Below are 24,685 nucleotides of genomic sequence, written 5' to 3' on the forward strand. Positions count from 1 at the left end.
TCCACACCACACGCACACACAATGTACAGAATGAGTGCTTTGCACCGAAACGAGTGCGCAACATAAGAGGTTTTTTTTGTGGGATCCCAGTTTGGCACTGTACAGTAATTACGTCTCCAGTAAACATGGAACGTTCCAATGTTGTGCCAACGTTCCATGTTTACTTTTCAACATGGAATGGGCATTCCAGAATTAGCTTGTGATATTCAGTGCTTTTTCAATGGTGTGTTTTATTTTGATTTAAAGCTTTCGTGACTGCAGGGATTAATATTCTTGGTTCTTTCGGTAAAGTCACGTAGAAGGGAAATAATAAAATAATAAAAATATTAAACAATTAAATTCTCACGACGTTTCGACTGCAACATAAGCAAGCATCATCAGGTGTGTTTTATTGTTTGTTTTTAAATATACATATGAAGCAATATAAATTACATGATAAGCTGAAAATCTGGTGGACTGGAGGTCTTTATGGAAATACCTGAGGTTTGTTAAGAAACGGATTATGGATACAGGGACTCCTCTACTTACGAACATTCAACTTACGAACTTTCAGAGATACGAACAAACCTGTCCGTATGGCCAGTTGCCCGTTCAGACCGATAGTCGTAAGTTCAACCGCCACGCAATAGATCTACATCTGCAGAACATGAAGAACAAATGGCATCTACATCTGCAGAACGTGAAGAACCAGTGGCATCTACATCTGCAGAAGGTGAAGAACCAGTGGCATCTTCATCTGCAGAACTTGAAAAACCAGTGACATCTACATCCGTAGGAGATGATACAGCTTTTAAAGCCATTCAACGTGTTTCGTGTACACGCCGTACAACGTGTTTGAAATCGACAGGAGTAAAGTTGGGACTTACGAACACATCGACTTACGAACAGACCTCTGGAACCGAACTCGTTCGTAAGTAGAGGAGTCCCTGTATACCGGGGGGTTACGTCACTTCCCAATCCCTCCACCCCTCCCACACACCCAAAGCTAAGGCCCGCCCCCCTTTAAACCTCATGGCCCTGCCCCGTACGACGCCGTCCAATCACAGAGCGGCAGGACGTCGCCATTTGGTGGCCACGCCCACTGTTGCCAGGGTAACGGCCAACGGCAGCCGGCGCGTGTAGGAGTGGAAATTCAAATCTGGAATGAGTGGAAATTATTTATTGATATGAAGCTTTCGTGACTGCAAAAATCTATACTCTTTGGTTCTTTCGGTAAAGTCACCTAGGTAGAAACCACCTTGGTTGTCCCACCTGATGACGATTGCTTGTGTTGCGATCGAAACGTCGTGATCTATTATTTTTTCTAACTACGTGACTTTACCGAAAGAACTAAAGAGTATGAAAATTATATTCTTGGTTCTTTTGGTAAAGTCACGTAGAAGGAAAATAATAAAATAATACAAATAAACAATACAATTATCACGACGCTTCGATTGCAACACAAGCAATCATCATCAGGTGTGTTTTTTTTAATTGTATTATTTCCCTTCTACGTGACTTTACCGAAATAACCAAGAATATAAATCCCTGCAGTCACGAAAGCTTTAAATCAAATTTATGTAAAAAAATGTTTAGTTTTTTTTATTGATTATTTACCGTTGCTATACTTTGCACTCCTATTGATTTTTTTTGTATCGTTTGCTGCAACGTTCTGACCCACCCCGACTGGAACGTCTGTGAAAAAGAGCTTAACAGCTCATCGGATTCCTCCTGCAGTATAAATAAATATTATGATTCTGATGTTACTTTCCCACGCCAGGGAGCTCTCGAAGAGCCTCCCTCTCTATGGAGTGCTTGACATTGGACGCCAGCAAGTAAGGGGCCGTCCATAAATGACGTCACGCGATTTTGGATAATTTTTGAACCCCCCTCGTCACACGGCGTCACAAAAAGTCAGACCCCCCCCCCCTCAAATGTGACGTCACAAAGCTCTGCCCCCCCCCCAAATAAAAATGCTTCAAATCGCTTTAAACTATTGTCATTGTCGTGCATATTTAATGTGGCGCTGCACTCTGATGTTGTAGGACGTCACGCACCTAGGGGGGGGGTGGGTCAGACATTTGTGACGATGTTGTGACGAGGGGGGGGGGGGTGAGAAATGTGACGCCACATCAAAATGCGCAACTTAAATAAATATAGGCAACACGTTCTACTTAATTAAATAGACTTTTTAATACATGTTTTCTCCTACAACATCAGAGTGCAGCGCCACATTAAATACGCACTACAATGACAATAGTTTAAAGCGATTTGAAGCATGTTTTATTTTCAAAATGGAAATATGGTTTGGGGGGGGGGCAGAGCTTTGTGACGTCATATTTGAGGGGGGGTCTGATTTTTTGTGACGCCGTGTGACGAGGGGGTTGGGTCAAAAATTGTCCAAAATCGCGTGACGTCATTTATGGACGGCCCCTAATAACAATTGCACGCACGTACCACTCTCATCGTCGCGGTGACGAGTCCAAAGAGGTCAGGGGAATTGAAACGTCGAGGGGCGTCTACAAAAGGGGGAGGGCAAGGGGGCTCGTTCCTTCCCCGTCCAATCACAGCGGGATCTCGACCGCCACGTGGTGTGCCAAAGCTCCCGATGACGTCACGACGGGAGTCACGTGAGGCCCATATAAGGGCGGCGGGCGTTGGGGAGCAGCGATCAGACCTCGCCGACGCGCGAGGAGGAGGGTCGTTGTTGGTGCTGCAACTGCACGCGGCTCCGTTAAACGTACAAATTATCGTCTCTCTTAAGGGTTACGTTCATTACAGGTGACAGCTACGTCGCAATAGCCTCGAGCGAATGCACCACGCAAACATTGTGCTGAGGTGGGTGGTTTCCCGCCCCCTCCTCACCTCTTCAAAGTTTGGGAGTTTAATGCGATAAGCGTGGTGCGTGAGGCGCTCCGGGGAAGGATATTTATTTGAATTGGTGTGCTGCTGAAGAGTTGAAAGTAGAAGGCAAGCTGACCCGAGTTTTAAAGCGCGCTCCGGGAATGGATTAAGGGTAAGGTATAGAAAAGTCGACGTTTCGGACCGGACCCATTTTCACAGGGCGTTGCTTTGCCTTCATCCGTGCGCAGAACGTCTTAGGCGACGGTGGCGTTATTGACGAATGTGTTGAGTTTTGTTTAGTGTGTGTAACTTGTACCGAGCCAACATAACCTAAATGTTTAACTTAGAGGCGAGGTCTGTTAATGTCTGGATATAATGTACAGTGCATGTGTTATGTATACAGTACGTCTACGCCGTCATGCATGTACGATACACGGCGTGCGACATGCGTGTACACACATTTGCTATGCCAGCTTTTACGTACGATTTAGCAAGCGTTGCTCGCGACGACAACAGAAGGCATTCGCGATGACTTAATTGCACCGAATATTAAAATATCGTCGTGTTGATATTTTGCGCGCACTGTACGGTGTGCGACAATGCAGCTCCCAACGCGCCCCGTGGGTTTATTACGGCACATTGCGTGTGAGCGCAAAGTACACACGTGTCGCAGTGACACATGGTAGGGGGCACCGTGATGGGTGGTCGGTGCCATGTGCCTCTAACCTGCGTGTGGAATCGCAACAGCGCCGTGATGAGCGCGTGTGTTGACGGGTGCTGCGTTCAACAGCTGTCCACAGAGAGGGCGGGGGGCGATCCACACACCGTGGCCATTCATGCGTGCGCATGTAAACACAGACCCACGCTGCCTGCCATGTCTTCCTACACTCATCCTCTCCACTCAGCCCGCTCTCTCCACTCTCCCCTATTCCAGGAGTGGGAAATCTCATGTCCACCGGCCGTAGCCGACCCGCGACTTGAATTCACACGACCCCGAGGAGGCGGACCAAACGATATCTTTCCGTTCCTGTCTGGTTTTCGGATTCGACTCCACTCTGCTATCGTCATCATCTTCTCTCTGATCTCCCCCCGTGTCTCCCACTCGTGCTCTACTCTCTGCAGTACACTCAGCCCTCTCCATTCCACCAGCAATCACCCCTCCATATCCCTCTCTTTGCTCCTCCTGCCCTGCAGCGTTAATTGATTTGTTGATTTATTTATTGATTTATTGTAGTCGTAACTTTCATCCACTCATCGGCACTGTAAACTTTGCAATCCTTAAGCCAATTTGATGGCGAGTATATTTGTCACTAATTGGGTTAACACATTATCACTTGAAACCCATCGCAGCAACAGGAGAATGTGCGCAGGCTGGAAACTAATAGATTTAACAGCACGCAAAAGTGCACTTGATGCCCACAAACGGCAGGAAGGGCCGACTCCCATCCGTAAGCCTTGGGTGTAGTGTGCGATGATGAACGTGTGTGTGTGTGGATTGGGCTGGGTGTTAATTCATTCCAATATTTTGTTAGGCTGGGCAGTTTCCTCATATACAGCTCTCAATGTGTAACGTGCTTCCTCTCTGCCGCATGTGTTTTCACCTGATTAACATGAACAGAAGTCGTGCCAGACACCGCAATGCAGGACCTTTCTGTCAACCCGTCTTGCTTTCCTGGGGAAACGATCATAATAATGCAGGAGAAAAGAAGCTGCTTCTAGATGGAGCAAATGGATATTGTTATTTGCGGGGAGCGGACAATTTGGGCAGCTGTAACTTCAGCGCTAATCGTCATGAAATTGGTTCTCATTTTGTGGCTATGACTGTTATCCTGGAACCCAACTTTTGTGCTGCCAACTTGCCATGACAGCTTATGTCATCAATTTTGGCAGCCAGTTTGCCAATATTGCATTGTCAGCCAGTTTCGTTTTGTGTTTGATTTTGTTAAACTGGTTCTTGCTGCCTGTCAACTCCGTCCTCGTCTCGGGCATGTGTTAATAGCTTTATGCTACCGTCATACCGCTGGCGTGCTGTGGAGGAGTGGTTGGCATGGGCCCTGGTGCAAGCCATAAAATAGGGGTCCTGCCTTTCTGTCCGCCTTCCCGGGTATGGGTTCTTCGTAGCACGGCACCTGGGACCCTCCAGCCTCTGCAACTGGTGCAGTTGCACGACCTGCACACTCGATGTCTGTGCCACTCTGTGATAAACCGGTGGTCAGTGTGGGCTGGTGTATGATGGCACTTCTGACAACAACATACAAGTCTACCGGCATTGTGCAGAACGGTTCCTATCCCGATGCTACACTTTCCACAGAGGGGAAGTGACCGTGAGTGTCAGAGTGAAAGGGTATGAGGGTTTGTACGAGCGTGTGTGTGAGTAGCGGTGAACGTTATCTGCGGAGCGAATAGGTTTCATACTTCTACATTTATGCTTTGACCACTGATAATTAATCTTGTCACTGTGCAACAATCTAGAAAGCATGGTGAAGGAAGGAAGATGATGAGCAATAATGGCAAACTGGCTGGCACAATTCATGGCCATAAGCTGTGAGTTGGCAACACACGGTTTGGGTAGCAGGTGAAAACCTTCAAAAGGGGCCATCCATGTAGTAGGTACGCAAAAATCTGTCAACTTGACCCCTCTCCCCCTCCCTGTACGCACACGTACTTTTTACACCCCCCCCCCCCACCTGTGTACATACGCTTGACCCCCCCCCCCCAGAATCCTATATTTAATCCATGCAGAAACGATTAAGGATTAATAATATTAACGTGTTTACGCAAATAGTCCACCGCCGGCTGCATTAAAGAATTAAGTTGCCTACCATTAAAACGTTTGTCTCATGTCCGCTAGGTTCAAACGCCGACTGAACCCAGTCGAACAGGTGACGCATTATAGGAATTTCGTCAACACGCGCAATGTCAGGCCGAAGCACAGCAGCGTGATAGCTGCAGTCAGGGGCACGGTGGCATACAAGTGACACCTCTCCCACAGGCCTACTTCTCCCGGTAGTACTTGTCTGACAACTGAAGAAACTGAACTGTGGCTCATTTCAAGGCCAATGTAGACAAATTATTATTATTATCGAGGCTTCACCGCCCCTTCCCCCCGTTTCCTATGCGTACGTACATTGTCAGTAGACCCCCCAGACGCAAGCGTATGCATTTGGGTTAACCCCCCCTCCCCCCTCCATGCGTACGTACTAAATGAATGGCCCCTAGCCACAACATCTCCTAACCTCCATTTATAGCTTTTTGTTGTTAGATCTAACCTCGTTGTTAGATTACTTTGTTTCTTCACTGTGACACAGGAACGCTCGCCACATTGAATAATAATATCAATAATAATAATATGAATAATGCCGGTGATTTATTTTTTGTCCACCAAAGCCTCACCGAGTCTCAAGGCTCAAGGGGTGTCCTGCTGCATTGGAGGGTTTGGCAAATTCCTTGTTTGCTTCGTGTGGGAGGAATCAGAAAATCCCATCTCCTGGCCCACATCTCAGCCACACGCCTACAACACTTGGCAAGGCCAGATGGTGACGGGCCAAGTACTCACCAGGCTCCAGCCTGCTTAGCGGGCACATTCCGGGCACGTTCCGAGTGATTTGTTACAGAGGTCATGTCAATAGGTCTATCTTTCCCTTCTGTGCTCTTGGCTGTCTGAAAATCCCGCTAATGTTTTACGCAGTGCAAATATGGGAACAGATAATCATCCCAGGTAGTAGGCTGCCAAAAAAAACATCGACTAAAGATTTACAAAGCAAAGATAAAATAATTACAGGGGGAAAAAAGCACATTAACCCACACTCATCAATTAAAAACAAGTATCGACAAGCGTTCCTGTGGAGAATGTAAAAAAGCAGCAGATAAACAGACATTACAGCTCTTTTTTATATTTGTCCGCATAAAAGAAACATTCTATTCCACATATCACCCCACGCAGCCTTCTGTGAGTGTCTAATTCGACAACATTGGTTTTACGTGGTAACTCTGGACCAGTTTCGTCATTCAAGTGTCAAACCAGGACGCCTATCTAACAGAACGCATCCTTGCCTATAACAATCTGGCAGTTCACCAGCATTGATTCAAAACAAGCCTGACTGCTGATGAGACACAATGTCAAAACCGGTCCAGAGTTTGAGTGAACGTATGCTGCTGAAGAGATGCACTCCCAGACATTCCTCGATTGCTCAATAACAGTGATAGTGCTGTCCTATTATAGAAAGGTCAATTTGGTCACTCCATTTATCCTTTTTACTTAGCATTCACCTTCATCCAACCAGCTGGGGACCAGGTGAAATTCCTTGTTGGGGTATGAATGAGCCTGCAAAGCACTGGGATTTATAAAATAAATTCCACATTCTCCGGATTTAATGAAGATCCCAACCTCGAGCCCTGTGTCAGTAGAGTTCTACTAACCTGGTCCCACGTGCACACATTTAATGGATTACAAGACGTTCCCCCAACCATTGCTTTAAAATACACGGCGGGGAAATGGCACGTCTGATAATCGAGACAATACGGGACCATTCTGTGGGTGGCGAAATGTGGACAGGCCAGTGGATACACTGGCCCCATGATGGGAAATTGGAATTTGCAGCTCTGGCTCATGACCACGAACAGAGATGAACACTGTGCGTTTGCTCAGCAGAGAGACGTTCGCTTCGGCTGTAACTGTGAACGGGCGCTCGTTCAGCAAGCCGTGCCGAGCCACGAGACTACACACGAGGATGTAAAGCTGGCACTGCTGCTATATATAGGTACAATAACAGTGCAGAGCAAGACTCGTGGCTCATACCACAGTCACTCTGCTTAATAAGACCCACTTTTTCCCTGCATGTGCTCTATGAAGTAGGCGTGCATGTGTAACCAGATATTTATAACTCTTGTTCGGGGGTGCGTCTTTCCTTCCGGAGTGTTTCATAACTCAGAGAATGCGGTGTTTATGGCGATGTTGCCCTGTGGTGGTGACTGGCCAACCTCACCACCAACTCCCAAGTCCTCACAAGCTGAGGCCCAACTGGTTAATTTCCCCCTATCCCCATCAATAGAGAGTGGCCAGGTGGCCTAGCAGGAATTGTAGTTTACGGGTTCAATTTCGGGTTTGGGGGTCGACTCACTCAATCGTACCTTGGGTCAATCAAATGATTACCACCTTGTGGGGAGGTCGGCAGTGGTTGTTGTACAAAGAGATTCACCTCTGCCAAAGGAATGTGGCATTTCCACCATTGGCTCTGGATTGCAAACAGAAGATGAGCACCAATGCCTCAACGCTCATTTGAGCGGTACATCGCTTTGCCTTGACCATCAAGCTTGACCCCACTGAGACTCGCAGTACCCTTGCTTGTAAGAGCCGTCACACCCGACGTTGGGATTGCGTAACCTGCTTGTGACTATTATACACCCCGGGCTCGTCAAGCGTGAACTTCTCCGGGGCAAACCCGTTTGCGCTAGACCGAACGACTGGATGTAACGGGTCGATATTTCACCGTGTATCATTTTCCTCTCCCCCCGCAGCCCAGATAACTATCGGGACGACGAGGGGGCAAGCCTTGAGCAGCTCGCCCTGCTGTTGGACATTGTTGCCCTTGCCCCACCTACACACGCACACACCTCTCAGCTCCCCGGCGGCGTACGTCACCGTTCAGGTACAACGAAGGTGGCGACGCTGCCGCGAGTGCTATCACGTGTCTCGCCGTGCGGTCGCACTCTCGTTATGCGATCGCGCGTCTCGCTATGTGGCGATGAAGTCACGGGGTGCTCGGGTTGCGCAACAACACGGTTGTTTAACTCGGCATTGACCCGTCCGGAGCGGTTCCCTCCTGCGCAGACCGGCAGTGCGCGTGTGAGTTTACATTCGAGATTTCTTACACGCATCTCGGGGCACTCGCATTCTTTTTTTTTTTTACAGAAAACGAGAATACATCGGGTGGCACGGCACTTGAGCAAGCGACTCGCTTTCAAAAATAGGTTGCGAGTTCAAATTCTGGTTGGGAGATTGACTCGGCCCATCGTCCCTCCACGAGTCGATTTAAATGAGTACCACTCTGTGGGGAAGTCAACAGTGGTGGTCCTATGGATCGACTCGCCCCGTGCGATGAGAATGAAGGCAATGCTCACGTGAACAGGAAGTGACTTTGACTTCGTCCTGTGTCTGGAATGTACCTCTGTGTGTGTTTTTCTTTCTGGCCCTTATTTGTTTATCCCACTTGGTCGTTAGGAAACAACTAACGGCCTTTACAATAATAGCAGCTCTCAGTTCTCCTCGTTACGTGTTCTCCCGGGGTATGTCCTGTGCCCCCCCCTTCGTAGAATGGAAACAGGCAGTGATCTGACCCACACACATTGCGTTGGTTATATTTATATATCGCTTGGCCCCTGATTGGTCAAACCTGAACGTGGGACACACACCCTCGTGTGTTCTACCACTGGACCCTATGTGCCCTTACCGCATGGACTTGTACGCCATGTGTGCTATTAGTAGCAGCCACCAGTCATGGCTCGCAGCAAGATGTGGCCTGGGTTTGATTCTTAACTTTGGTACCTTTTCTGTGTGAAGTTTGTCTGTTCACCTCCTGTACTACAGTGAGTGAGTGTGTAGAGTTGGTATGCTCTCCTTCTCTGCATGGGTTTCCTCCAATTTTTCCATTTTCCTCCCATAGCTAAATAAAAAACACAATTTAGCTGGTAATGGCCAAAAACATCCCCATGCCCAAAGAGTTACCTGCGTATTGCTCACTTTGGATACCCGTCGCAGCAACATCACCCCGTTACTCTGTTGTGTTATACAGGTAGGAACAACAGTTCCACACTGCCCACCAGGGATTATTTGTTTGTCTGTCTGTCGGGCATAGCCACGCCCTCGATTTGTATTTCATAGAGCGCTTCCGGCGGGCTCGGCACCACGTGACGCGCCGCCTCACGCAGCTTGCGCCGCGTGACACGGATCGCACGAATGCGCTGTCCAACCAAGTTCCTACCTGCCCACTCCGAAGGAATGTGTTACCAGTGGTTCTCAATCAGCGGGGGGTGCAGGCTGAGGCGAGATTCACGGGCGCGACAAGTTTCCGACATGCGCGAGGAGAGCGGCAGTGCCCGCGTTGCAGCGAAACGCTCCCGATGGCTGGTTTTCCACCGCTAAGCCTGGAGGCGCCAGGTTGTTTTTCCACTGCAGAATCCGAACTGCGCCGCTAACGTCACGCGCAACGAGCGAGATGCGTGTGGATCACGTGGTGACTTGCACACTTGCCCATGAATGGGGCAGGGAAAGGTGGCTGTGGGGGCGTGGTGCCAGGTGGTCTTGATGATTGGGTGAGGTGGAGGGTGTGGGAGCACGATACCCAAAAGTTTGGGACCACCGTGTTATACCCATTTTGACGAATGCAGCCACTCTCAGTATCCCCCACAGTGGGTAGCACATTACTGGGCCACATTCGAGCCAGCGTTGAGCAATTCTGCGTTCGTGTCAAAGCATCGGTGGCGAAATTATATCCATTGATGTGTCCCACCCGTGACCTTCCGTGCTTCAGCACTGTTGATGATGTGAAGGGCCAGGCACTGCCGCTGTAGGTAATGTCAACCGCTCGTGTCTGCGTCACTCTCGCCTGGTCACCCGGCCGTGACGGGCGCCGTATTGATGACGCACGTCACTGTCCCGACCCCTGTCTGCGTGCGTCTCGGTGTCTCGAGATATGTTTGTGTCTCTCCTCGTCTTTCAGAGTATCTCACTCCTGTTCTGTTCAGGGGGCCCTCCGCATGTGACCATTTAGTGTCCATTCTCACGTCTGTCTCTCTCCATGTCACAATGTGTATGTCTCTCTCTCTCTCCAGCTCTGCCTCCCCGTGTCTCTCACCATCTCTCTCTCTCTCCATGTCTCTCTCATCTATGTATTTACGTCTCTCTGTCTCTCGTTCCCTCTCCGGCTCTGTGTCTTTCTGCCCACGTCTCTGTTTGTCTCTCTGTGTCCCCAATGCACCTCTCTCGCCGCTGTTTGCTCAGATCCGCACGTAACGTTGAGTCAGCGCCGGGGGGCCGATGACTGCTCGTGAATGCGACCTCCGTGTATGCCTCTGGCACCACCACACGTCACGTTTTGGCTTGCGGAATCCGAGTGACGGCACGTGGGACTTGCGGCGGTGGGGGGTGGCGCTCCGGTTACAGGCCCCGCAGTCCCGCGCTGCGTGCGGCGCTCCAGTGTGTTTACGGTCGCCGGGTTACAGTCACATTTAGACAGCCGTGCATAGTTAGCTGCGGTGACTCTGTCTTTATAGCAACCCGAACCTATTTTTTTAATTAAACCACATTACTGAATTGAGAAACACAAAATAACACCTAACAATGTTGCCCCCTACTGTGAAAACTTGGCAGGACCCTCCCGAAAAAGAGCCCTTTGACTCGGAGGGGAAGGCTTTTGTTGTCTATTTTGTCCCCTGCCGCGCAGGATTCGGAACCGACTCGGCGCCGGCGCCTACCGTGGGATGGCCGCGCTGCTGGTGCGGCTGCCCAGGGGCCGGCACGCCGCAGTACTCACCGGGGCCTCGCGGGGGGCGGGCCGCCCCCACCGGGCCGCCCCCAACCCCGACGGGCCCCTGGCGCGCTGCTGGCTGCACGCGGCGGCGCGGCGGTGGCGCGCGCGCTCGGAGCGGGACGACCGCCCCGCCGTGTGGGACAACTTCGGCATCTGGGACAACCGGTTACAGAAGGAGCCCATCATGCTGCCGCCCAGCATCAAGGTGTGTGGGCATCGCCGCCACCGTCACCTAATGTCACCTCCGTGTCGCGAATTAATCGGGAATAATAGTAATCATCATCGTCTAAACTCCTCCGTGACGCAGAGCACCTTGCATTGCTTCCCATTTCAACGATACGGAGGGCATCCCCCTTGGCAATTGTCCCTGTGTGGCACAAGCTGACTCAGCACATGGTCTACAAGTGAGTGATTTGCAGTGCAATTTTTTTAATTTGCCAAATTTGGACTGTCCCGCTGTGACACGAACCCACGTGTGGGATCTCTAATGTCTACTGTGAAGTAGATGGCGTGTATTTACTCACAGTATTAACAAGAGCAGCCTGCCTGATTCGAATCGCGAACCTTTGCAGCGAGCGCAAACACTACCACTGGGCCATGTCACCACACTCAATAAGTAATAAGAACTAACGATACTTTGTAATGTGTAATTTTTATTTGTTAAGCACACTGTTTTAATTATGACACCTTTTGGAGACGAGCAGGAAGGCAGTCAGGACCAGTATATTCCCAATCTCTGTGATCTTATATTGCCACTCCCCATGTCATGTCGGTCACAGGGGTCGTTTGACCATACTTCACCATGCAGGTCAACGTGGGTTGGTGAAGGGGAATCTACCGGTTCAGTTGTCGCTGCTGGCATCTGGGACAACCGGTTGCAACGGGAGCCCATTCGGCTGCCGCCCAGCCTCGACATTCCAGAGTCGCATGACCTTTGATTAAAAAATGTAAAAGATGAGAAAAATGTAAAGGCGCAACCCTGCAATTGCTTACTGGTGCCACTGCTGGCGGAAGGGCTTCCACTAGAGGGAGCTCGAGAAAGCCGTTCAAGAGTGTTTTGATCTGCAGTACGATGTATGTGGGCAGAAAGTGCTGTCACATGCTGCTCAGGTGCGTCATGTGTTATGGGGAATGGTGGCGCAGTGTTTAGAGCACCGCACTACGGATCCGGCTACCTGAGGTCAATTCCCACTCGCAGCCAATGCCAGCATCAGTGACGAATATCTGAATGGATCCTGGGCCTCCTGTAAGTCCTTGAATGAGTACTTGGTGCGGTGTGTAAGCATCCCCACTGGGGAGACAAAGGTGGCTGGGCGCAGTGCTGGTTACACTGCTGGTTACACTGCCTTCTTGTGTATCATGTTTGATATTCGTTGGTGCTCACTAACAGCACATTGCTCCAACAGTCTTAAGGCTATACGGGGATCTTTGTATTTTCTTATGAATGTTGTGTTGGGGGTGGAGCTGGCATTGACAAGGGCTTGGGGGTGTGTACGCCCACGTAACCTCAATATGAACGCGTCTTGTTTACACACTCGTGCTGCCCCCTTGACGTGAAACCAGCCCAGGTGGTTTCCACGAAGTGCGTGGGGTCTGTTTTATTGTTCCGTGACGAAATCGGCCACCGAACCGCGAACGCGGCACAGCGAGGAATGGAAAACCGCGTGTGGGTAGAAGCCGCACACGACCGCCGAATACCACGTTTTATATTTCCAGCAGGGGGTTGTGTTCCCGTCGGCGTGTTTAATCTGCCAGCCAAATGACCACGCGCACATTGCTTCAGAGTTCACTGGCATTGGCACAAGCAAGCATGACTCTTGCTGATTAGACATTGAATGTCGAAACCAACATGCTGCCGATATCATGCACTTTCAGGAGGACTTGTTGCTGATGGGATGTTTAGTCAAAAATATATTTTTTTGTGCAGATTGACTGCTATGGGAAGGAGGCGAGTTGTCCGCCAGGGTATCTTGATTTGAGAGTCGACTGTGGTTCGGGTCACGCTGCTTTCGGTGCGATTGCCGATCTCTGGCCACGGCAGCGCACGGTGCTGGTTAAGTTGCATATAAAGGGAAGAGTAAGGTATATGGGGAAAATCTGCGGTGATGCCCGGCGTTTGGGGAAACTCTTTTCGGCACCCAGGGCGACGTGGCCCGGCGGTATCGCAGAGGTTTGCAGTTCGAATCCGTCAGGCCGCCCTGGTTATTACTGCAAGTGTATGAAAACGTAAATACCATGCATCATAGTGGACTTTAAAGATCCGGTGACATCATTCGACAAGAGAAGGGCCCGTTGTGTGCTGGCGTCGGGGTCCAAATTTGCCAAAATGGAAAATGCACAGCAAATGACTCAATTGGGATAGCACACAGCAACATCGCCCCCTCCTGTGGAACTACTTTCATGATTCACGGCGGCATGAGGGCCTTTGCTATGAAGAAGGGGCATTGCCCGAACGTCGCCTATTGTATATATTTGTACTTTTAAGGCGACAGCGTTTGATCGACAAACTTGTATATATGTTGGACTTATTTCGTACCGTACGTAGCCAACCGTACTTATTGGAGGTGTGTGGGAAGGACAACAAACTAAACACAAAGGTCAGTTCTAAAGAAAGGAGCTTTCAATCTAGATTAAAAGCGTATCGCTCCATTGGCTTCCTAATATCAGAAGGAAGAGCGTTCCAGACGGCCGCAGAAGCACATCTGGAAGCGCGAGTTTGTTATTCGTGCTTGTGCACCACTGCCAAAGCAGCAGCACCAACCACTCTTCTTGCTGTTCACTTCAGGCCGCTTGGTTATGTTTATACTTGAGCAGCCGTCATTTATTCCACGTGGCCTTAATATCTCTACCCCCCCCCCCGGCCAGGGAACCGTCATCTGCCGATTACTGTCGGGGCTTTGGCACGCGCACTCATCAGCTCAACGAGAGCTCTTTGTTGCATCAGCCATGGGCGCATCGTTAATGCAGTCGGTTGATTTCCCCCTCGGCGTTTCGCAATGTGATTGTCAGGTGGGACTGAAGCGTGACTGTGTGTGCGTGTTGAAACTTCTTTCACCGTACGTAGCCGACCGTGCTAATCGGAGTTGCGAGGGGAAAGATAACACAAACTAAACATAAAAAGCAGCTCTCAAAGATAGTTTAGCTCCAGTGGCTTCCTAATATCGGATAAACTGTGCCACATGTACTGTATATTGGCTGAACGTCTTATTGATAGTTTATTGCTGTTGATTGTGTTGGGAAGGAGCTGCTTGCTGCGTAGAGAAGGAGTCCAAGCATCAGCTGCAGGAACGCAGAGCTCCTCCTGCCGTTTGGGTCTGGTACTACTAATGGCGGGGCTGACAACCAGGCTTGTTAAACGATAATCGGAATAGTTTTTTTGTAATCAGTTACCGATTATGTGAACTCACGAACCGACAATCGATTCCAGTGGGGGGCGTTCGTAGGAGCGTACCCACACTTTATCCCACGACGTCACCTGCCGACGAGGTGTGTACCCCTTTCTCCTGCTGGGTGGACGGAGGGGTGGGGGGCGGGTGCGGGAGGGTTTGAGAAACCTCTTCCCCCATTGTTTCAACTGCCGCGCCTGGAGGAAAGAGTAGAACTGGTGATGCCTGGACTACAAGTCCAGTGTGCTGACCACTACACCACTCACTTTTGTTTCCCAGCTAAAAGCGTACACACGTTACACTTGTTGCTGGAGACATTTCAAACCGGTGACCGTTTTTTTTTTTACGGGGTGTTTCATGAGATTTATCGTTAACGCCAAAAAAAGAACTGTGCTGACAATCGTTCTGAACCACAGCTGAGCCAAAGCCCGACCCGTTCGGTAGATGTTCGTGGGCAGAGGAGTGGAAGACGACCACACCTCTCGCCACCTCTTCCTTCAGAGAGCTCCGGCAAATGTTGTGTCGTCGACAGCCGGCCTCCAAAGTCTGCTCTTTACAGCGTCCCACCATTAGCCCCGCGGGCTTCCTCCTGCTCGCTGACCTCTGGGTGTCACTCGATGGCATGGCTATGGAATGTGCAGGCAGCGCGACTACTTCTGGGCCCACGGGCCAGAAGGGGTCCAGGATCGCGAGCTTGAGTAGATTTGACAGAGAAGCCGTGCCAGCCCCGACCTCTCCCGCGGCGGAGCGGGAAACTTGCCACGCGATGGCTTTTTCACAATGGAGCACCGCCGTAGAACGTCGTCAGCTCGTTAGTCCTCGCTCGTCCGTGCGCAGCCCGGCTAACCCATCCCGCAGCTCAGCGTGGATCAGGCGGGCTCGCCCGCAGAGCCGGGCGGTTAATATCTCAAAGCCCCTCCCGTTAATTCTTGAACAACCCCCTCTCGTGCGTGTGTGTGTGCAGTACGGCAAGCCGATCCCGCAGCTGAGCCTGGCGCGTGTGGGCTCTGCGAGCCAGACAGGCCGGCGCTCGGCCAACGAGGACCGCTGGAGTGTGGGCGCCGTAGACGGCACGGTGCTGTACTTCGCCGTGTACGACGGCCACGGGGGCGCCTACGCCGCCGAGTTCTGCGGCGCGCACATGAAGCGCTGCATCCGGTAACGACGACCGCTCCCCTCCGCCACACCCAGCACCGGATCCTGGGGAGGGCGGGGTGGGGTGGGCCCTGGTGCTGACTGCTCCCCCCTTTAGAATCCTAAGTTCTTGCAGTAGGGGGCGGTCACTGCTGTGTATATAGCACCATTGAGTAATTTGCAGTGTAACTTTTCTAAATTTGGATCGGGATGCCCGGCACGCATTGGCCAACTCGTTCAGATGTTAACTACCTCGCCTGGTATACAGGAGGTCGTGGGTTGGATCCCGACCTTCACACCTGTTGTATATTTGTGTTTGCATGTTCTCCCCGTGGTCGCGTGGATTTTTCTCCTCCGGGTCCCCCGGTTTTTCCCTCTATATTTAGTATGAACACGCATTTAAAATATTTGGCTGCCAAAGATTTCCACATGATAAGCCACTATGTTGAGCATTAATTTGAGACAAGGTCTCTTCTGATAAAGAGTAGGTCTTACTTGGTAAAATAAAAAAATGTTTCTCGCTTTAATTCTCATTGCCAAGCAGACGACACATATCTGTAAAAATACACACCGTGTTATTTACCGGGGCAGCCTGTTAGATCCAAACCGCGGACCGATGCTGAGGCCCGCGTGTGCGCGACGCAGGCACCTGGTGGAGCAGGAGGAGGACCTGCAGGTGGTGCTGCGCCGGGCGTTCCTGCAGGTGAACGAGGAGTTCACGCTCGCGGCCCGTGCGCCCGGCAACGGTGAGGAGGAGCCACCTCGCGGGCCCCGCTCGTCACACGGGCTCCGGGCGCAGTCATTCGAATAGCAACAACAATAATCTCTGCGTTTATACGGAAAGTTGCCTTGCGTCGCAAATCGACGGATGTAGCTGGGGGGGGGGGGGGGGGGGGGAGTCCTTCGCCCAGCAATGGATCGATCGTGGCTGATTTGACGACGATCTTCTTACTTTAATTCACGTGCGAAATTGACTCTGGCGACAGAGGCTCTGCTTCCGTGCGGCACCACGGCCACGGTGGCGCTGCTGCGCGACGGCGTGGAGCTGGTGGTGGGCAGCGTGGGGGACAGCCGCGCCATCCTGTGCCGACGCGGGTTGTCGCGCAAGCTCACCGAGGACCACACGCCCGAGCGCCGTGACGAGAAGGAGAGGTACTGCTTCCCCCCCCCCATCTCTCCGCCGCTGCTCCCGCCCTGTCTGCGGCCACCAGAGGTCGCAAACGGGTTTTGATTCCTTACCCGTACCCGGCCGCACCAGGGTCGCAAACGGCTACCCGTACCCGGCCGGGTATGGGTACCCGTACGCTACCCGTACCCTACCCGAAATGAGTGACAAACGGTTACTCACCGGTGACTCACGGCCTACCCGTACCCGTACCCGGCCGCATCAGGGTCGCAAACGGGTACCCGTACCCGTACCCAGTCGGATATCGGGTAGGGTACGGGTATCGGGCACCCGGTTGCGACCTCTGGCGGCCACCCTCCTTCTAGCTGTTGCTGTAGTAGAGCAAGTCCGTCGCGAAGGAAGGTGCCACTATTGCTGTGTTTGACAGGCGCAGGCTGCTGCGGTTTCACAGTAAGGGGGCGATGTTGCACCTGCAAACGCACTTTAGTAATTGGCGGGTAATTTTTGGGATTTTGCCAAAAATTTGGACAGTGACGCCAGCACACGGGCCTGTTGTTTTCGAATGACATCAGGATCTGTAGCGTCCAGGTTAAGCTTGAAACCAAACCAAATGCGATGTTTTTTTTTTGTGCATACTGAGCTGTGACTTCCAACTAGCTGCACGTAAGAACCCGGTTTAATCGTGGGCGGTTTCCTGGATTTGAACTCAGGTTCTCAGCAGTGCTGGGCCGGCGCTGGGACACAGTGCAAGCTGCAAGAAATAACAATTTTGAGAAATGGCAGCTGGGAGGAAAAATGTTTTCATTTTGGGCAGAGACCACATTTCCTGGATCAAGAGCGCGGGTTTATCCGGCTGGGGCCTCTGGGTGCGCTGTTTGTCCTGGGCTCGGAGGGTTTGTATGAAATCGGTGATGTCATTACAAAGCAAGCCGAACGCCTAAGCAGAGGAAATGAAATGACAGATTGTGACACGGACACACACGCACATGGGTGTATATGAAACGTGTGCGCGTGTGCGGGACAGCCGAGCTCCGTCTGTTACGCTGGGGAGTAAAAATAACCCAACAATCCCGGCCTTCCCGGGAACTGAACCAGTAACAACATTGGCAATTTTGAGCATGGGCCGAAAGACCCAAGATGTCAAGTGGCCAGCAATAAACGGCACCATTGCAGTTGTAATAGACAGGAGTGTAACACGCTTTTGAATGATAAGAGCTTGCGACAAGAGACGATGATAGAAGGCATTCTAGAGTGGAGCAGTGCGAGGGAAGAAGCAGAAAGGTAATGCGAATCGGCTCCTCATCCCTCCGGGGTTGTTAAAACGAGTACCACTTTGTGCGAAAGACCGACAGCGGTTGTTCTATGGAGACTCCGCCCCCACCATAGGATTGTGCAATTTTCACCGCTGGCTCTACAGGGCTGTAAACAGAAGGTGAGCACAAATGGTTCAACGTTCATTTGAGCAGCTGGAGATCACTCGGACTCGGATGGATGGATGGATGGGAGAGCTCTTTCCTCCCCTCTCGCTTTGTGTTACCGTGGCGGCGCAGGATCCAGAAGTGCGGAGGCTTCATCGCGTGGACGAGCCTGGGCCAGCCGCACGTCAACGGGCGCCTCGCCATGACGCGCAGCATCGGCGACATCGCCCTCAAGGCCGTGGGCGTCACGGCCGAGCCGGACACGCGCCGCATCATGGTCGCCGCACGCACACGCACACCGCACGCACACCCTGCACGCACACCCCGCACGCACACCCTGCACGCACACCCCGCATGCACACCGCACGCACACCGCACGCACACCGCACGCACACCGCACGCACCCCGCACGCACCCCGCACGCACCCCGCACGCACACCGCAGGCACACCTTACGCACTACGTATACACTGGGAAAAAATCATTCGACACGTTTGTCAATAAACAATGGTCCTTTGTCACAGCATGTAAAATGTGCTATGATGAATGGCTGCCACACACGACCTGCCTATGGACTCTGTGGAGGACTCATTGTACTCCTGGGTGGACAGAGGACGGGGTGGTGGCGGGGGGGCGATGCAGAGGGTTTAGAAACTTGCAGTATTGTTTCACCTGCTGCGCCGGGAGATTGAATGGAATTGGCGACCTCTGAATTGCAATTTAAGTTTGCTGCTCGCCCTTCCAACCGCTGTGGCAGCTGCCACCTCCAGCTGGAGGACTGGAGTAGGCCGTGACTCGCAGGCTTGTGGCGATGCGGGCGACGCTACTTCGTACGGTCTACGGGAGTCGTCCCGTCGCGGTTGTCCGTGGTTATTTTTGTTTCCCGGCTGGCGAGAAGCCCTCCGTGTAAAATGGACTCTTTTTTTTCTTTTTTTTCCCCCGCTGTAGCTGAAGCACGGGGACGACGGCTTCCTGGTGCTGACGACAGACGGCATCAACGTCATCATGAACAGCCAGGAGATCTGCAACATCGTGAGCCAGTGCAATGAGCCCTCCGAGGCTGCCCAGCTGGTCGGTGAACAGGTACGGCGTGAGCGTCGGCCACCCAGAAGCGCGGACACTAAACAAAAACAAAAAAAATATTTAAACCATAAACTATTGTTATTTTACTTTACCTGGTATAAGGCCCCCTGAGCTGTATAGCTCTTTTTTAGAAGCAACTTGGCCACAAATGATAGCTCAACGAAGTGGCTCATCGCGTGGAAATGTATAGCAGCCAAATCCTCTTAAATGCGTTTTTATCAATGTGGAGGGAAAAACCGGAGGACCCCGAGAAAAATACACGCGGCCACGGGGACAGAGACATGCAAATTCGAAATATACAGCAGGCGTCGGGGTTGGGATTGAACCCACGACCTCCTGTAGTTAACATCTCACTCATGCGATCCGCAAACGATGAGAAATCCCAACCCAGGAAAAACGTCACCGTCGGGATGAAGTTCTTTGGGATTCGCCGCTAAAACCCCGTTTGGAACCCGGGACCTTAACACTGCTGCTGGCTTGGCATCTCTCTGCAGCTGGATTGGTGGCCCCTGACCCCCGTGCCTGAGAGTTGTTCCATTGTTTATGTAATCTATCACTCTACAGATGACATGCGCCATTGCTAAACTAATCAGATATTATGAATATCGTTGGGGGTGGAAGGGGGGGGACAACGTGTGACCTCTCTTTCCACGCGTGTCGCTGGATGGGAGGTGAATGGATATCGTCAGCAGGGTGTCTGTTATGCGGGCCCCCCTTTTTAAAGAGGCCGAGTAATCAACCACAGAAAAGTCTCCCTGTGGCCGCACAGGGACCGCTTTCACCGTTTCCTAAGACATGTGACGATGCAAGTCACTTGCCACGTGTCAAGCGCTCCGAGCCGCCCCGGCGCAAAGGAAGGCACTTCATCAACAACAATTCGCTCTCTCACCGCTGTTATGACGATGATGATGATGTTGCTGCTGCTCCTCAACTCGCCGTGACAGCGCCGTGTCCGCCGTGGCGGTGTGCATGACGCAGGCCATGCAGTACGGCTCGGACGACAACACGACGGTCGTGGTGGTGCCGTTCGGCGCGTGGGGCAAACACAAGGGCGCCGAGGACAGCTACTCGGTGGGGCGCACCTTCACCTCCAGCTGGCGCTGGGCGTGACGCCGCCGCCAGGCACCGGGCACCCGGCAGCCCCCCCCCCACGGCCCCCCAGGGCTCGCGTAGCGTTGAAGGGAAGTCGCCGTTCGACGGAGATTTTAAAATATCGTCTGTTTCCGCGAGTTATTTTTTTAACACGGGACAATTTTCCCGTACGTGCTCTGTGTAAATATCAAACGTGTCGCACTTTTTACATTTTAGGAAGTACACAATCTTTCTTGCACTTGTTTTGATTTAATTTTGCTGCTTGTTCTCAAACAGAAGCTTAATTTTTGTTTTGTTTTACGAGCCGGGGGTCGGAGCCATGGCGCTGTGATTTCTGCGATCTGGGTTCAATTCCCAGCCAGTGCTGACATCGGTGGCGAGCGATATCTCAACCGGCCCGCACTAACCAGCACGGCGATGTATGGTCAAATGACCGTCATCAGAGGCAAAGTGTGGGGAGGCCTTCATTCCAGCAGTAGATTGATAACGGAATGAAAACCGTATATTATTGGCCAATTTAATTATCAAAACCGGCCAAATTTGCAACGGTCACGGAGGTCGTTGGGCACGATGCTTCTCTTCGATAGGACCTCGTAAAACAGCTGGCAAAATCGCGACGGTCACCTCAATGGCAGGTGGGCGGCTGTTACGTCAGTGGTGGCAGTTTGTACAAAAGTGGCGTGTGTGATGCAGCACTGAGGGACGGTTCTCTTTTCAATTACCAGTTCACCTAATAAATAAATGCATTGCAGAATGGGGGCGGCGAAACAGCGGCTTCCGGGTGCTGCGAGTGCGGCTCACTGTATGCGCAGACGCGTTGAAACTTCTCGGAGCAACTTTAATTGAAACGGGAAAAAATCTGCGGAAGCGGCCCGGGTCACTCGCCCCTTTGCAGCGAAGCCAGATGCAAGTACTCTGGGGGCGCTCCCGCCAATTTCCAAATGTAAGAACTCCATTTCCACAGCGGTGCGAGAGAACCGGCCACGTGGCCTGCTCGGCGCACGCACCCCCGATGTGTCTCTGTTGCTAGCGCTGGAGAGAAATGTTCTAGTGCACGCGTGTCTTGTGGCGCCCGGCCCCGTTGAAGGTGTTGGTTTGGCGTAGGGCAGCGACGGGCAACCCAGACGTGGGCCACGAGCTTGACATCGTGCTTGTCCGCTAATCGTGACCCCCACGCATTGCCCCTAGACACGCTGAGACCAGGCCGCCACGAGGGGCTCCACTGGCCGCAGGTTGCCCATCACTGGCGCTGCGCCAGGAGGTTTGGCCACCCCTGGTCCCGACCGTGAATGTGTGCCGCGGGAGCCGACGTAACCACTGTACCTCGGAGCACATTGACAACCTCGACGCACAAACACTCCGAAGCACAGCGGCGAGTCGGATAGGTGGCATTTAAATATGCAAATTATACAAAACTGTAACCGTACAGTTAATTCATGCGTGGCTTCACGGGGTTAGGCTGAGCGTCGAGAAGAAACGCTCAAGGGGCGGCCCACACTCGCGTTACAAGCGGACGCGTTCAGTTCCGAATGTGTTCACCCTTCGCAAGCGGTACCGTACAGTGTTTATATATTCTGATGTGTTTGTACGGTAACGTGATAGTTGGCGCGTTGTACGCCGTCTTGAGCCGGCTGCGTGTGCACGATGTAAATAGTGACGTCGTGGCGTTCGGGCGTCGTCGGCGTACGGCTCTGTGGGCTCGCCTCGCAGCAGCCGAACCTTGTTGTAAATATCCGTCTTGGTGGCGGTTGACGATGCTGGCCTCGCCCGGTGACCATCTTTGTAGTCCGCGTTGTACATTAGCCGCAGGAAGTCGCACGGCAGCAGCGCTGTACGTACTGTGTAGTGTCAAGGCCGGGCTGCAGATCCATGCACCTCTGCAAGGGACACGCGGCCAATCGGGTTTTCTTAACAGCTGTGAAAATATTTAACGGAGAACCAATTAAGACTTAATACGTTTGGCGGGCGACCACACGTTCACACAGCTCAGTCACTGCAAGATGCCCTCGCAGTGGCACAAGTGGCTGAGCGCATTACAATTTGGTACGCAGTGTTGCTAGGTTGACAAGATTCCCTCCTCTAGTTCCCGATTAGTGTGGCTCGGATGTTAGTAATTATAGATGAATATTGTTTGCAGGCTGTGTTTTAAGTGGTAGGCCTAGGGTTGCCACCTGTGCGGGTGTGACCCGGGCAGCCCAGGAATTAGCGCCTGTGTTTGGGTGGCAGCAGGATTTACTTTGTGCCAAGATCTGGAAAAGGGGTGTTGCCGTGTTGGGCTTCACTGCAGGATGTTGCACACTTCTGCTAGACTTGGGCTGACCGAGGAATCAATCTGGGTTTGTCCTGCGGAAGAGGTGGGCCCGATGCGGTTGTGGGCAGTGTGAAGCGAAGTTGCGTGCCCGCTGTTCCTGTGCCCGGTTGAACAACGATTACCTTGCTGCAATGGAAACCGTAAATCATCTCCCATTGTGACCGGCCCCCAGAGTGGTTCACAAACTTGTATCCCTGTGTGTCTGCCCGACTCTTAGTCTTGATTTTGATGTACGTACTGATCTCGTTTATTTATTCACGTGAAATGTAGATGTATGTACATTGTAGACCCGTGTTTTATAGGTGTCCGTGTACATTTTTACTGTAAGCAACAGATGGAGCACTTTTCCTCTTGTCAAATGTCGCCGCCGTTGCGATCTGCGAGTGGCACTCGTGGGCGGCTGAGCGGAGAGCAGATGCTGGTGGAAGTGATCGGGCTGCAATCTTACAGCAGTGACTTAGCCTCGACATGAAACAAAGTCTGGAGATGCGCTGTGCAAATCATCGATTCATCTCCATTCTAAAAGCTCGCAAAGTGCACTGCATTGAGTGGTGAACTTCCCCATTTATTTGGTTTAATTCCTCAAGGCTCGCTTACTTGTAATGGGTTCCTATTATTGTAAGTAACTGGTTGGATGCTACACTCGGCACAATGTAAAAAATAATCGGTGATAATCGCGAATAAAATCGTGATAGTTCATTGGATAACAACGGTGGCCTGGAGCATGGCGTGGGGTTCAATTGCTTCCCCCCCCCGCCCCTCGCCCAGTGAAGGAGGAGCGTGCACAGGGGAGCTAATTCTACTCTGTACTTCAAGTGGCCTCTGCCACTTTCCGTCAGCCTCAGCCGAGCCACGTGTCCACGGCAGCCGCCACGCACGCACCCGTGATCCATGACCAGCGGTGGTGGGGGCGCACGCGTGTCGGTATGCGCGGTGGCAGCGCCACTGCACAGCCCGAGGCCACCTGAGCGACCTCGTACAACCACGGCCCCAGCTGCTGCCCTTGGGAGTTTGCCTCTGTTTTCATTTTGTACAGTACTCTGTTTAGATCGCACACGCGGCAGCAGTCGTTACTGCTCCCTTCTGCAAACTAAAGCCCTCTCGCAGGCCAGGTGCCGAGCCAGCTTGTGCCGCACAGGGACAGCTACGGCCGTGGGTCCCCTAGGCAAAATAGCTCGTGAATCATCGCCCCCCCCCCCCTACTGGCAGATTAACGCCCGCTCGCAAGCCAGGTGCTGAGCCAACTTGTAGCTTGTGCCACACAGGGGCGGCTACCACTGCGGGTCCTCTAAGCAAAACCACTCGGCAATCATTGACCTCCCCCCCGCCCCCCTTAATGGCAAACTCGCCCGCTCGCAGGCCAGATGCCGGAGTCACCTTGTGCCGCACAGGGACGGCTGCCACTTGGTGTGCCCTTTCGAGACGTGAAGTGATGCGAATTCGCTCGACGCGTGTGAAGAGACGCTCTGGAGACGCCGCGTCATCATCTGCAGAACCGACGCCGAGGACGACTTTGCGTCGTGTGTCGGATGGTGCTTTCGGTTCGGCGAGACGGAACTGGATACACTGAGGACTGCTGTTGTGGGGTTGTCCAAGGCATCGTTTTTGGTGGCCCTGGAATTAAACACGAGTCGCGTCACAATGCAAGACGACGGTGTCATTTGCATGCATTGTGGGTTTTTGTTTTATCCCCATTCACGTCATGTGATTTTTTTTACTGCGTTGGAACCCGGATCGTAGTGCATTGTTGGAGGTTGTTATTGTGTGAGTTCTGTAATGTTCGCG

General features: G+C 52.1%; 1 protein-coding gene across 3 annotated transcripts; it reads left to right on the plus strand.

Moving 5' to 3' along the window:
* Positions 1–2,650: 2,650 nt before the first annotated feature.
* Positions 2,651–24,238, plus strand: LOC144946433 (protein phosphatase Mn(2+)-dependent 1K-like). Of its 3 annotated transcripts, XM_078875284.1 has the most exons (10): positions 2,651–2,995; positions 7,475–7,583; positions 8,341–8,471; positions 11,265–11,556; positions 15,702–15,895; positions 16,517–16,617; positions 16,858–17,023; positions 18,548–18,692; positions 19,363–19,497; positions 20,476–24,238. In XM_078875284.1, the coding sequence occupies exons 4-10, from the start codon at positions 11,302–11,304 to the stop codon at positions 20,605–20,607; spliced, it is 1,128 nt and encodes a 375-aa protein (XP_078731410.1). In that variant the 5' UTR covers positions 2,651–2,995; positions 7,475–7,583; positions 8,341–8,471; positions 11,265–11,301; the 3' UTR covers positions 20,608–24,238. The 3 variants fall into 3 exon arrangements, with proteins under 3 accessions (XP_078731410.1, XP_078731409.1, XP_078731412.1); XM_078875283.1 differs by lacking the exon at positions 7,475–7,583; XM_078875286.1 differs by lacking the exons at positions 7,475–7,583; positions 8,341–8,471.
* The last annotated feature ends 447 nt before the right edge of the window (positions 24,239–24,685 follow it).

This window comes from Lampetra fluviatilis, chromosome 41 (genome assembly GCF_964198595.1).
Source record: "Lampetra fluviatilis chromosome 41, kcLamFluv1.1, whole genome shotgun sequence".
NCBI classification, from domain to species: domain Eukaryota; kingdom Metazoa; phylum Chordata; class Hyperoartia; order Petromyzontiformes; family Petromyzontidae; genus Lampetra; species Lampetra fluviatilis.